Here is a 12,243-nt window from a genome sequence, read left to right on the forward strand (position 1 = left end):
GTTGTAACATGCTTTTATAGCCTAAGGGCCCAATCTAAAAGCAATTTGTTTATTCTAGGCACTGGACACTCTTGGTAATTACTCAAAATAGTTGTTAGCATAAAGGTGTCGAGCATTGTACAGCTGTTGATAGTATGAAACATCGTGAGAAATGGCTCTCTCTAAAGTAATGTAGGTTAAAGGAAACGTTGCCTTGGATCGGTCGAGTTTGTCTTTGAAAAGCGTTTGTAAAAGTAGAATACAATGATCCACACAAACATGCCTCGAATTTGCGTGGTTTTCCTTTTACCTCGTCGACTAACACGTCGGCCATTTATGGGGGTCAAAATTTTGACCCCCATAAATGGACGACCATATTAGTTCGCACACTGAGGAAGAAGTGATTCTCACTAAAATATTTGAATTGATCGAGACCTCAGCTGAGGTCTCAAATTCAAGGCATCTGAAGACTGGTCGTTGATAATAACCAAAGGTGTCCCTTGCCTTTAAAGGACTTGTGAATGATTATTTAACTATTGCGATTGAAATTGTTGAATTTTGAGATGTGTTGAATTTAAAAACAAGTTTTAACGACACATGGTTGCATTTGTGCATGATTGCATTTGTGCACAAATGCATACCTGCTTCGTTAATAACATAATATTTCAAATTACTCAACTGAATTTGAAGTTATTTTTGTATTCGAAGCAATTATGATCTATCCGGCCTATTTAAATTAACCTATTTAAATTAACCTATTTAGCATATAACACGTTCAGTAAGCAATTTATGACTTAAAGTTGCAAAATTAATCAAAATAATGTTTCATTGCAATCGTTCATTAGGAACTATGCAAAAGCCCTTAAAATGAATCATGCGTTAATTCAATGACTTCTGGGTGTCTGAAAATTTTTAACTTAAAGGCAGTGGACACTATTGGTTATTACTCAAAATAGATATTATCATAAAACCTTAATTGCTGATAATGAGTAATGGGGAGTGGTTGATAGTATAAAACATTGTGAAAAACAGCTCCCTCTGAAGCGACGTAGTTTTCGAGAAAGGAGTAATCAAGTTCCACGAATCTGATTTCGAGACCTCAGATTTAGAATTTGAGGTCTCGAAATCAAGCATCTGAAAGCACACAACTAAGTGTGACGATACTGCGACAAAGATGTTTGTCCTTCATTAATATCTCGCAACTTCGACAACCAATAATTGAGCTCAAATTTTCACAGGTTTGTTCTTTTATGCATATGTTGAGATACATGTACACCAACTATGAACACTATCCTTTGACAATTACCAGCAGTGTCCAGTGTCTTTAAAACAAATTATTATAAAAAAAACTTTAACTAAAAAAGAGCTTTAATAGATGTAAAAAAGAGCTGTTTCATAGAGAAATGATGAATTATGTATGTATCCCCATGGTGTTACCGCAAACCTCTCTTAGTTTATACTTGCACCATGCAAAGTTTCAAATCCTACTGACGTCATTTGTGTAGAGTACATTAATTTGCCTGGAGGTGAAAAGCAAAAAATGCACATTGGCCTATCCTGTGCGCTGCGCATGTGGTGACGGATAGGTTGTGTCCATCAGAAGAATTGGCAACAGCGCCACCATGGGTCTAGGAGACTGTTCTGTTATTTAATCTATAAGCAGGCACCTTGCTTTGATAGCCTGAACTACTGACGTCACACTTCGAGGCTCGTGAACAACGCCAGAGACCGGCCTCTAAATCAGCACGTACATTCACCTCTAACCTACATTCATTTCACATTGAGATCTGCAGTCAAATTCTACACCAACATAACATGCAAGTACATCCACATGTATCCACAGTACATGTACTGTAAACATTATACCACACACATGAACACATCCAGATGACCGAAAGTCAGCTTTCCAAATCTGTGTTCATTCACCAATAGAAGCACGCTCGGTAAGCCAAACTAGTAGAAAAGTGACTCTTTGGGTCAGCTCAGCTCTAAGTGTTGTTGTTTTGCAAGGTTTTTTTAAAACCCTGGGACCAATTTCATAGAGCTGCTTTAGCAGAAAATACTGCTTAAAATGTGTTTGCTAAGTAGATACAAGCAGGATACCATTCACAAGTTGGACATGTGACATGGTAGTTCGGCTGGTAACCTTGTTCTCGTAAGCATAATTTTCATTTGCCTAGCAAATTTTGATGCTGTAACAGCTCTATAAAATTGGGCCAGGTTTGTAGAGGTACTGAGCACACTTATTTTCTAAACACAGAAAACAATTCTGCACATTGTATGCTGTAACAGCAATACAGTTCAACCTCTATGTTTAACCCATTGAAATATCATTTATCTGAAAACCACTGTCTATTTCCAGAACCAACACAACTCAAAAGAGATTTACACATGGAGCTTTCGGAAAAAAACTCACCGGATTATACTCCCACCATGCATAGTTTCAAATCCTACTTCATGCAAACACTGTTATTTTATTTTATTTATTTTTGTTCACTCGTTTTTTTGCTTCTCATAACGTTTACATTAAAAGTTTAAAACAACCTTGACAATAATTTTAGAGCTGAGCTGACAGGTTTTACTTTGTGGTAGCAAGTAATGACTAAACATTGTTGCTTTAGTTTGCTAACACAGTTCTTTAGAAGTGCACTGCCCATTGTTGTAATACATGTAAGATGAATTACTTGATTTCTGTGGACGACAGTATTTGATATGGGGTTGGGGAAACTGGAAGTAGCAGGAGTTACTCTCCTAATATGTTTTCAAAGACATAATTGGTACGATATTTCAAACACCCATGTCGATGACGGAGCTCTAATGGATTACCATATTTTTTTATATTTTTTTAAGTTATCATTTTATTAATAGAGCCTTTGCAATGGCCACTACCATTTATGTTAAAATGGAACTGTGCACGCGTGTTCTGCGCATGACTCACAGCCAATGATAGCCTTTCATGCAAGCACATTTTCATCACGATGGCGGCCAATGCAAGGGGTCTTTTAACCCTATCAGTGCCCTGTAATAAAATAACTTGTAATGCCTTTCATTTTAAGCCTTAAAGGTACACTTTTGGTTATTGTGAAAGACCAGTCTTCTCACTTGGTGTATCCCATCATAACCATAAAATAACAAGCCTGTGAAAATTTTGGCTCAATTGGTCATCGAAGTTGGGAGAAAATGATGAAAGAAAACACCCTTGTTGGACGAAATTGTGTGCTTGCAGATAAAAATAAAAGACTTCTAGCTAGAAGTCTTTAATTATTTTGAGTGCAAAATTTCCTCTTTCTCAAAAACTACGTTACTTCAGAGGGAGTCGTTTCCCACAATGTTTTATACTACATGTATCAATAGCTCTTCAATGCTTGTTTCCAAGTCAGTTTTTACTTTAATATTTGTTTTGAGTAATTACCAAACGTGTACCTTCCCTTTAAACTATTACTTTTCTATAAATTGCAAATAAAAGATTTACAAATCATACCTGCAGTCAAGGCATACACAAGTCAAAACTACCCAATTTTTATTTGGGTTACAATGATTTCACAATGACTGTAATAAGTATTAGGCCTACTTGTTTTTCTAATTATTGGATCATAATTTATTTATATGTGCAATAGATTATTATGAGACATTAAACGTTAGATGAGAGATTGGCTGTTGCCAGCTTATTTCCTCTAACAGGATTTGGGTACTTTTTGTAACACAAAACACAATGTCCACAGATTTACATAAAACTTACACCGTTTGAAGATAATGATAGTAGAAAGCGTACCTTAAAATATTAGTTGCTGAGGTGCTGTAGTTTTTGAGAAAGGAGTAAAACAATGTAATGAAAATACGTTTTTACATGCTAAAATATTTTTCGTCTCATTATCACTGAGACAAAAGTTATTTTCATGACATGATTTTACTCATTCTCAAAAACTACAGCACCTCAGCAAGTAATATTTTCAGAGAAGCTTTCTACCATCATTATCTTCAAACTGTGTAAGGTTAATGTTAATCTGTGGACATTGTGTTTTTTGTCCTACAAAAAGTACACAGACCCTTTAAAGGAGCCTTGCCGAGTTCGCTTGCTAGGAAGATCATCTAACCAAACAATAATAATTATAATAATACCATTTATATAGCGCCTTTTCTTAAGGTTACAAAGCGCTCAGAGAATGACAGGAAAAAACAAAAAAAGGGAATGCAAACAAACAGACAGACGTTAACTTTCACAAAGGTCAAGTTAAAGGAACACGTTGCCTTGGATCGGTCGAGTTGGTCTTTGAAAAGCATTTTGTGACCGTTTGTTATAAAATGCATATGCATAGAAAGATGATGTAAAAGTAGAATACAATACAATATACACAAATATGCCTCGAAATTGCGTGGTTTTCTTTTTACCTCGTCCAATAACACGGTCGGCCATTTATGGGAGTCAAAATTTTGACTCCCATAAATGGCCGACCGTGATAGTTTGCGACGTACAAAAAAAACCGTGCAATGTTGAGTGCTACTTGTGTGGATCATTATATTCTACTTTTAAAACACCTCCTTTCTAATCATATATATATATATACATTTCATAACAAACGGTTTCAAACGCTTTTTATAGACCAACTCGTCCGATCCAAGGCAACGTGTTCCTTTAAGGTCAGGTGGATTGTTGTAGCCACTACAAATGCATACAATCAAGGCTCATTTAATCACCCCTGTCAATTTACAATCCAAAAATTAGTCATCCCAGGACATGGCTTAGGTTGAAGTTAATAATAGTGGCTTATTATTTATAGCGTGTATATCCATCACTTATCCGTCACTCAGTGACGCTTAAGGCGCTTTTAGTATACAGTATTTCCTGCAAGGTGTGTGGGACTATGTTTGAATTATGATATTTATTTATCTACTCATTTTACATAGCACCATGTAATGTAATATTATTTTAGAAGCATTTACAAACAATTCATAAATGTTTTCATGAAGAGGCACGTTACCACCACAATGTCTTGTGTTAAAGGCACTGGACAATATTGGTAATTACTCAAAATAATTGTTAGCATAAAAAACTTACTTTTGGTAACAAGCAATGGAGAGCTGCTGATACGTAGTATACAACATTGTGAGAAACGGCTTCCTCTAAAGTAACGTAGTTTTCGGGAAAGAAGTAATGTTCCACTAAAATAGTTGAATTTGATTTCAAAACCTCAGAATTAGATTTGTAGGTCCCGAAATCAAGCATCTGAAAGCACACAGGGTGTTTTTTCTTCCATTATTATCTTGCAACTCCGATGACCAATTGAGTTCAATATTACACAGGTTTATTATTTTATGCATATGTTGAGATACACTAAGCAGATAACTGGTCTTAGACAATTACCAATTGTGTCCAGTGTCTTTAAGTGTTCTTAGTAACAGTCGTAGCTATAGCTGTGGCAGCCAATAAACCATTTTGAGGTATGATGGACACATCACTGCTGCACTAGGTGGTTTGGATACATTTTTTCTGTATGCACCCAATCCAAACTGTGCACTGTAATAGTTTCCACCATACTTCAAAAAGCCTGATTGCTGTATGTAACTTGAAATTGTTCTGGATATCCGTAGAGTCATTCCGACCCCCGGTCTTCCGTCACGGCCCGGACAAGGAAGGGTTCAGCCGGGGAAGTTTCTGTAATAACTTCAAGGAAGTCTTCGGATATCAAAAGAAATACTGGCTGCTTCCTATATTCACCAGGTAGGTTTTGGTTACTTGTATTGGCAGAATGGGATGATTCTTGGGTCCTTTTTCTTAAGTCTCCTGACGATGACTAGCGCAAGCTAGTCGAAGCGTAGAGACCCTTGACTCCGCGGTAGTGAAGTTAATAACGGACCACTAGAGGCTAAAGTAGTAGTTGCAGTCAATTTTTCTACCTTTTGCCCAGGTATGAGTTTAAAAGCAGGATAGTTCTTTTCAGAACTGAGAAGTCTCTTAAAATCCCAAATATCTACTCCGCGGTAGTAGAATAAAAAGCAAGACAGTTTTCTAAATAACAAAATCTTCCTAGCAAGTAGATACACACATGGTGTTACTGCAAACCAAATATGTATCCTTTTTCTTTGTCGCACGAGGCAACTTTTACAGGCAACTTCGAGGCAACCAACTACTTATGTACACTTCATGCAAAAGGAAGATTGTGATAACACAAATAAATGTGTTTTCTAACACTGCTCTTCTATCCCGTTAGAAAATAATAGAAAAATTGAAACCAGAATTGCTTTTCTTCTTGAAGATTTTATGGTCTAGGCCAATTTCATAGAGCTGCTTAAGCAAAAAATTTGCTTAAGCACGAAAATAGCTCGCTTATTTTACACATATTACTGGCCAAAATGTCATGCCATATACATTGCTTATGACTAGTATTTAGCTGTTGTTTACTTAGCATAACAATTGAGTGGAGTCTTGGCCGGTAATCTGATTTTACTAAGCAATGAATTTTTCGCTTAAGCAAAAATTTTTGCTTAAGCAGCTCTATGAAATTGGGCCCTGGTTGACTGTAAACTACCTGGTTCCTGAGAGCAGTGTACACTTTTTGACTACATGTCATTATATGTTGACTGCTTGTTGTCTTTATTTTTTAAGAACTTGTTGATTTTTAATTGTACAGTGCTTTGTAATGTTTATGCCTCTTTCTAAATAATTAATAATTAATATTATCATGTTATGTGTCTTGGTCTAGTTAACCAGACTCAAGTTCAGGTTGGGTCAAAATGTCAGATTGTGGGTTTCTGGTTATGGTCATGGCACTAGAGCAAGATACTTAACTATAATTGTTTAATGGGAAGGTCAATTGCAATCTAGGATCAAACTTTTCGTTTTACAATATATGCATCCATTTCTAAGAACTTCAGTACCTTCAAATATTTTAAGAACTCTTGATAACCTACCCTGTAGAGCAGAACTTTAATCAGACGTTTTCTTGCTGATGTTGTTTTTTACAGCAATGGTGATGGGGTGACGTATCCCATCCAAGCCAGGGACCAAGATTCAGATCGTCTTCTAGATGGAGATGTTGAGAGTGACATCGGCAGCGGCCCAGAGACTGAAGACAAGGGAGCAGGTAAGACCACGCTATTTATCGTGTATCTGGTATATGGTAAATGATGATGGCGCTGTCCAATTCAGTGAAACTCCAACACTGCAGCCCTGTTATCGGTAAAATTGAGCGTCTTATAATATACCATGTTGAGATAACTGGGTTTTAAATTTGATCGACTACTCTTTTTATTTGTTGTTACATTATGAAATAGTAATGTTAGATTTTTTTGATTGATTGATTAATTTTCTCAAGTAGTGTAAGTCAGAAATCCAGCGCTTTACTTTATTTTCAGCTTTTCAAACAAAAGTAGGCGTGAGATGCTGCGTTTTGTATATTAGAGTCACAAACTTGAGCTTTACAGGCCAACAGAGTGTATCTTTCAAACCATTCATCAGTTGACGTTGAGATTTTCAGAATGGGAAAGAGCAGCCCTCAATTTACTGGGAAGTTGCTATACATATCTCAAAGTTTTATTCCTATTGCTATTTTTATTTTATTTTTCCCCGCCTGGTTTAGGTAAGAAAGGTATAAGAGATAGCATTAAGACCAGCCCATCGTACTCTACCATGGCTACGGGTGGTGCAGCTGGAGGCGGGGATCATGTTGCTCTGCATATGGATCCAGATGAAGGTACAACATTTTGTCAAGTTAAATTCCTCTCGTTACTGAATTGTTTAGACAAATACAACCACTGGTGACTGCACTGTCTGATGCAAAATTTATTATTATTATAATATATGTCGATTTTCTTTGTCTTTCTTTTCTTGGTGTAATCGGTAATCACGAACACTTTTTTGTACAGAGCCATTTAGCGCTCTGTAGGCATTAGGCATTTTGGATCATTCAACTCCAATTTTGAAGAGATTGCATAAATTAGTAGCAACCTTTTTTTGTTTTACCATCCCTGGAGAGATCCAGTCCCGCTCTTTTAAATGATGCTTGTTGTGTTGTTGTGGTGTACTATTTAAACCTTGTGTGGAAATGTTTATTTTGTAATTTGTTTCATGTTCACTTTTATATTTTATAAGGTGTTGAATTTGGATCTATAGAGAATGAAGATATCATTTGTGCATTACCCGTACTCCTTTTGTTGTGATTTTACTATTTTTATGTTGTGTTGAAATTGTTCTTTTTTTCATGTTGTGCAAGTATTCTTGAATATTGTTTAAATTTGTATTTATTCTTGTTGTGTACTTTTAGACTTACATTTATATATTTATTTATATAATGAGTAGGGTAGATGGCCTCAGCTTTCGATCCAAACTGGACCTTCTTTATATTTATTTATATATATACAACAATTTATATATAATCAACCTTTCAAAGTTTTACTTAACCTGTTACAAACATTTTCTTGATACTTGTTTCTAACCTCATCTACTACTGTTGTTGTACCCTTCTCTCTTTTAGGTGCACAGATCAATTTAGGAGTTGACGGCGAATTACAAAGATAAACATCTCCTTGAGTTCAACAACATCTTTTTATTTAATGGTATGTAGATTAAGTAGGATTAAGGATTCAAACTCATTTCAAGGCTTTTCGTGTGTTCCAATATGAAAGGAAAAACACCCTTGTTGCACACATTTGTGTGCTTTCAGGCCTGAAAATTTCAGGCCTAAAAATAGGCCTGACATTTCAATTCAGGCCGAGTCTTTTATTGAAGCTAAACTGGCAACACACACACATAAACAAGGGTACTAGTTATGAATTATAAACATATTATAATGAACACTACTACAAACAATCCGGTGAAAAAACTATTTTAAAAGGGTTTTGATACCTTTTGTAGATCAGGTTTTTGGGCATGACATGAATCCCTACTCACTGTGAATAAAAATGTTTGTACTATTTTCACGTAGAAGTTTCAGTAGTCATCAAGTTTTTGAGAAAAGCGTGAAAATCACAGAACAATGTTTTCAGGAGATTCGCATAAATCTGATGTACACGTATACTATGCTAAACTAATTTTCATCTCACTGAGAAGAAAATTGTCATTTCTCAAAAACTACAGCATCTCAGCTAGTAATATTTTGAGGGAAGCTTTCTACCATCATTGTCTTTAAACCAAGTAAGTTTATAGTAAATCTGTGTATATTTTTGTTTTGTGTCTTACAAAAATTACCCAGACCCAAGGTGACCTTAGTCCAACATTCATGGAAAATTTTGCATTCCAGTTTGAAAATGTGCGCGTAATTAAGCCAACGTTTGTGTTGTTTGTCAAAGTTGAATGCACCCCAGATTGTGTACAACACAAAACAACCTGAGTTTGTAGTAGAGATAATTGTTGACCATTATCGCATGGTTTTTTTTGTTCAGCATGCGCAAAGCAACGTTAGTTTAGTTCACTGTCAGTATTAAAGAATGAAGTTACTTGTTAATACAAATTTTGAACAAATTCCTCATTGGCGTGTGTATATATACTGTTTTAAAGTAGTGTATTTGAACCTGTTGTACTGAATTCAAAATCAATATTTTTCAAATTATCTGTAAATATGAAAAGATTCCATTGTTAATCATAGAGTTTGAGGTATATTTATCATGTTCTTACTGCCTTGGTAGATCAAATTATCTCAGGAGGCAGTTTTCTATTTGATGTCTCAGACCTCACACATGTCATGTGCAAAACCAGATATTCTACCTCGCTCGACAGAAACCAAGCCCATAACTCAAAATGCAAACTGTTGTCCTCCGAGGGTAGGGATACATAATTCTGCCCCTATGCTAGAATGACCTGCAGCCGTTTTCACAAAACGCTATGATTAATCCTTTCTCGAGTTAGGAAGACTAACTGGTCCTACATGCAACTTAGGATGGGTTCAATGTGTCCTAACATGGTTACGTAACTGAAATCGTTCCAAGTCCAAAGATTAATCCCAAGTTAGGAAGAGTTTGGTAAAATTGGGAGCAGGGGGCGTGTTTGGGCAAACGCCTGACCAGAAACCCAATTGAACTTTTACAACCTGATTATACTGCTACGATAAACTGCAACCGACCACACTGCAACTGTGGTCCAGTGGTTAGACTGCAGGTCGAATCCCATCAAGCGAACTGCTGATTCCACCAAAACAAGAATAAGTATTGTCATCTAGTTAGTGAATCACAATTTCTTGTATTGTGCAATTCATAATCATAGACAATGAACCAATGTTTGTTTTTAAAAGTGAGATTAGTCATTTAGTCTTACTTGTATATTCTGTCTAATAGTTATAAGAAAGAATTCTGAAACAAAAAATTCCGGTATGTTTAATGTTGCAATATTAATCCTGTTGGCTTCACGATTGTTGAATTTGTGTTTAAGAAATCCTCCATTTTTGAAGAAGCTTCCAACAAAAAATTAATATAAAGTTGTATTCGTAAGACTCAATGGAATATTGCATGCAAAATTTGTCACGTCCTTGGTTTTTATTAGACTATGCTCTCTCAAAGGAACTGGAATAAATCCTTAATATTTTTTGAGTGTAGAATTATTGCCTTTACAATCCTTGTGGCTTGAACGGAAGACCCTGCAAGTCTTTTTGTTTAAGCAAATTTATCCTGCAACTAAGCAGAAAAATTTGCTTACAGGTAAGCAGATCTATACGGGCTTGTAGAAAACATACGGGCTTGTAGAAAACAACTTCATTGATAGATAGATTTTGAGTGGTTTTTTTTTTTTTTTTTGCTGTCCATTTTTTGTGGTCACTAATATAATCAGCTTGAATCGCAAGGATTGTGTTGAACAGTTAAGACCAAAAAAAGTAGGATCATACTAGGGGAATATCTAAAGGTTAAAAGAATAAAAATTATACTCGGACAAAGAAAATACTCCGTACCGTTTTATTTTGTATTTGATGATGCGTTGTAATACATAATGTTTGTATGAATTGTCCATAATGTGAATTTCTTTAATAAATGTAGACCCTTGCAAGGGCCATCATTGTCAAACAATGGAAATGTGCCAGTATTTGTGCAACACGCAACCCTCAGCCAGTGGTGGATCTTTCTTTGACCTCGGCGAGGGCGCTATTTAAGCTTTTGTTGTTATAGACCTTTCTTTTGTTGATAAACAACCCGCCTTGGTTGGCATGGCCGGTCGCATGTTAGTAAAACACTAAATCGTAAAAACAATTTTTTAACAAAAATGAACATTTTCTGCACACTTTCAATTAGGTAAGCTACCTATAATAATCTGTTGTTTTGTTTTAAACAAAATCAACAAATTTGGTAAAAAAAATTCCAAAAATAGCGATCTTTTCTTGTTTTGCACCTATGGCTTTCCATAGTTTTCCAATCTGGGTTGGTAAACACTCGGGCATTGACGTCGCAAAAGAAAGGTCTATGAGGTTGCGTCACGCCGCAAAAAGATCGTTGTGCGCGCCGTCGGCCATGTTGAGTACTATTTCTGTTGGTAACGCGTCGTCTGCTCGCAACAGCAGACGCACCTTTGTAACCGAGAAAGTTAGTTTTTCTCAGATTGACAAATATTTGGTGAAGGTTTTCTTTCAGTATTTTACTTGCTAAAACAATTGAATTACTTCAAGCACATAATATTAACTCCGGATAATGCAAGTCAACGCCGGTCGATACTGTGAGAAAAATACTAACGAATTCATTCGTTAAAACAACTTTTTTTAAAACAACAAAAATACATTATTATGAATTCAAACCTGCCGATTGGTCTCCAAACTTTGAACTTGTCTCTGCAGTGTCGTAGCCAGATGTTATTAAATACCGTTACTCTGAGCGCATTTAGGTCCATTGATGCACTAAACAATGAAATTGGATGGGTGACGGAGGTAAAGGTGCACATCGAGGACAATTTGCTCGTGAAAGTAAAGAAACTTTGCAGTTTTACTCTTGAGGCCGCGCTTATTGCGAAACATTATTTATTTTGTATGGACGTGGACATGGCTACCAACTACCTACCCCATCACGGTACCACCACTGAAGAAAACAATTTTTTTTTGTTCAAATCAGTACTGGGATTTTAGCAAAAAAGTAACTGTATGACTTGTTTTCAGCAATGGTAGTGCGGTATTTGGCTTGCCTTTATCGGCACACTGGTATATTTTAGATTCAATTATCTAAAGGGGGCGATTCACGTTGACAAAATGCATTGGCATGGGGATTTGATTTATTTTTAGATGGTTTATTCACAATAAAACAAAAATATTCTCGGCCAGAGGCCGAAAAACATTTTGTACATGTCATGTACATATTTAA

The 12,243-nt window shown here is 35.9% G+C and overlaps 1 protein-coding gene across 1 annotated transcript in view; it reads left to right on the forward strand.

Moving 5' to 3' along the window:
- Positions 1 to 10,900, forward strand: part of LOC139936441 (palmitoyltransferase ZDHHC15B-like) — a 45,395-nt gene extending 34,495 nt beyond the window's left edge. The window contains exons 2-6 of the mRNA XM_071931259.1: positions 1,912 to 1,922; positions 5,569 to 5,698; positions 6,943 to 7,061; positions 7,557 to 7,670; positions 8,451 to 10,900. Coding sequence (XP_071787360.1) covers positions 1,912 to 1,922; positions 5,569 to 5,698; positions 6,943 to 7,061; positions 7,557 to 7,670; positions 8,451 to 8,494 — 418 coding nt within the window. The 3' untranslated portion in view covers positions 8,495 to 10,900. The remainder of the gene's footprint in view (positions 1 to 1,911; positions 1,923 to 5,568; positions 5,699 to 6,942; positions 7,062 to 7,556; positions 7,671 to 8,450) is intronic.
- Positions 10,901 to 12,243: the final 1,343 nt, after the last annotated feature.

This window comes from Asterias amurensis, chromosome 4 (genome assembly GCF_032118995.1).
Source record: "Asterias amurensis chromosome 4, ASM3211899v1".
In the NCBI taxonomy this organism is placed as follows: Eukaryota; Metazoa; Echinodermata; class Asteroidea; order Forcipulatida; family Asteriidae; genus Asterias; species Asterias amurensis.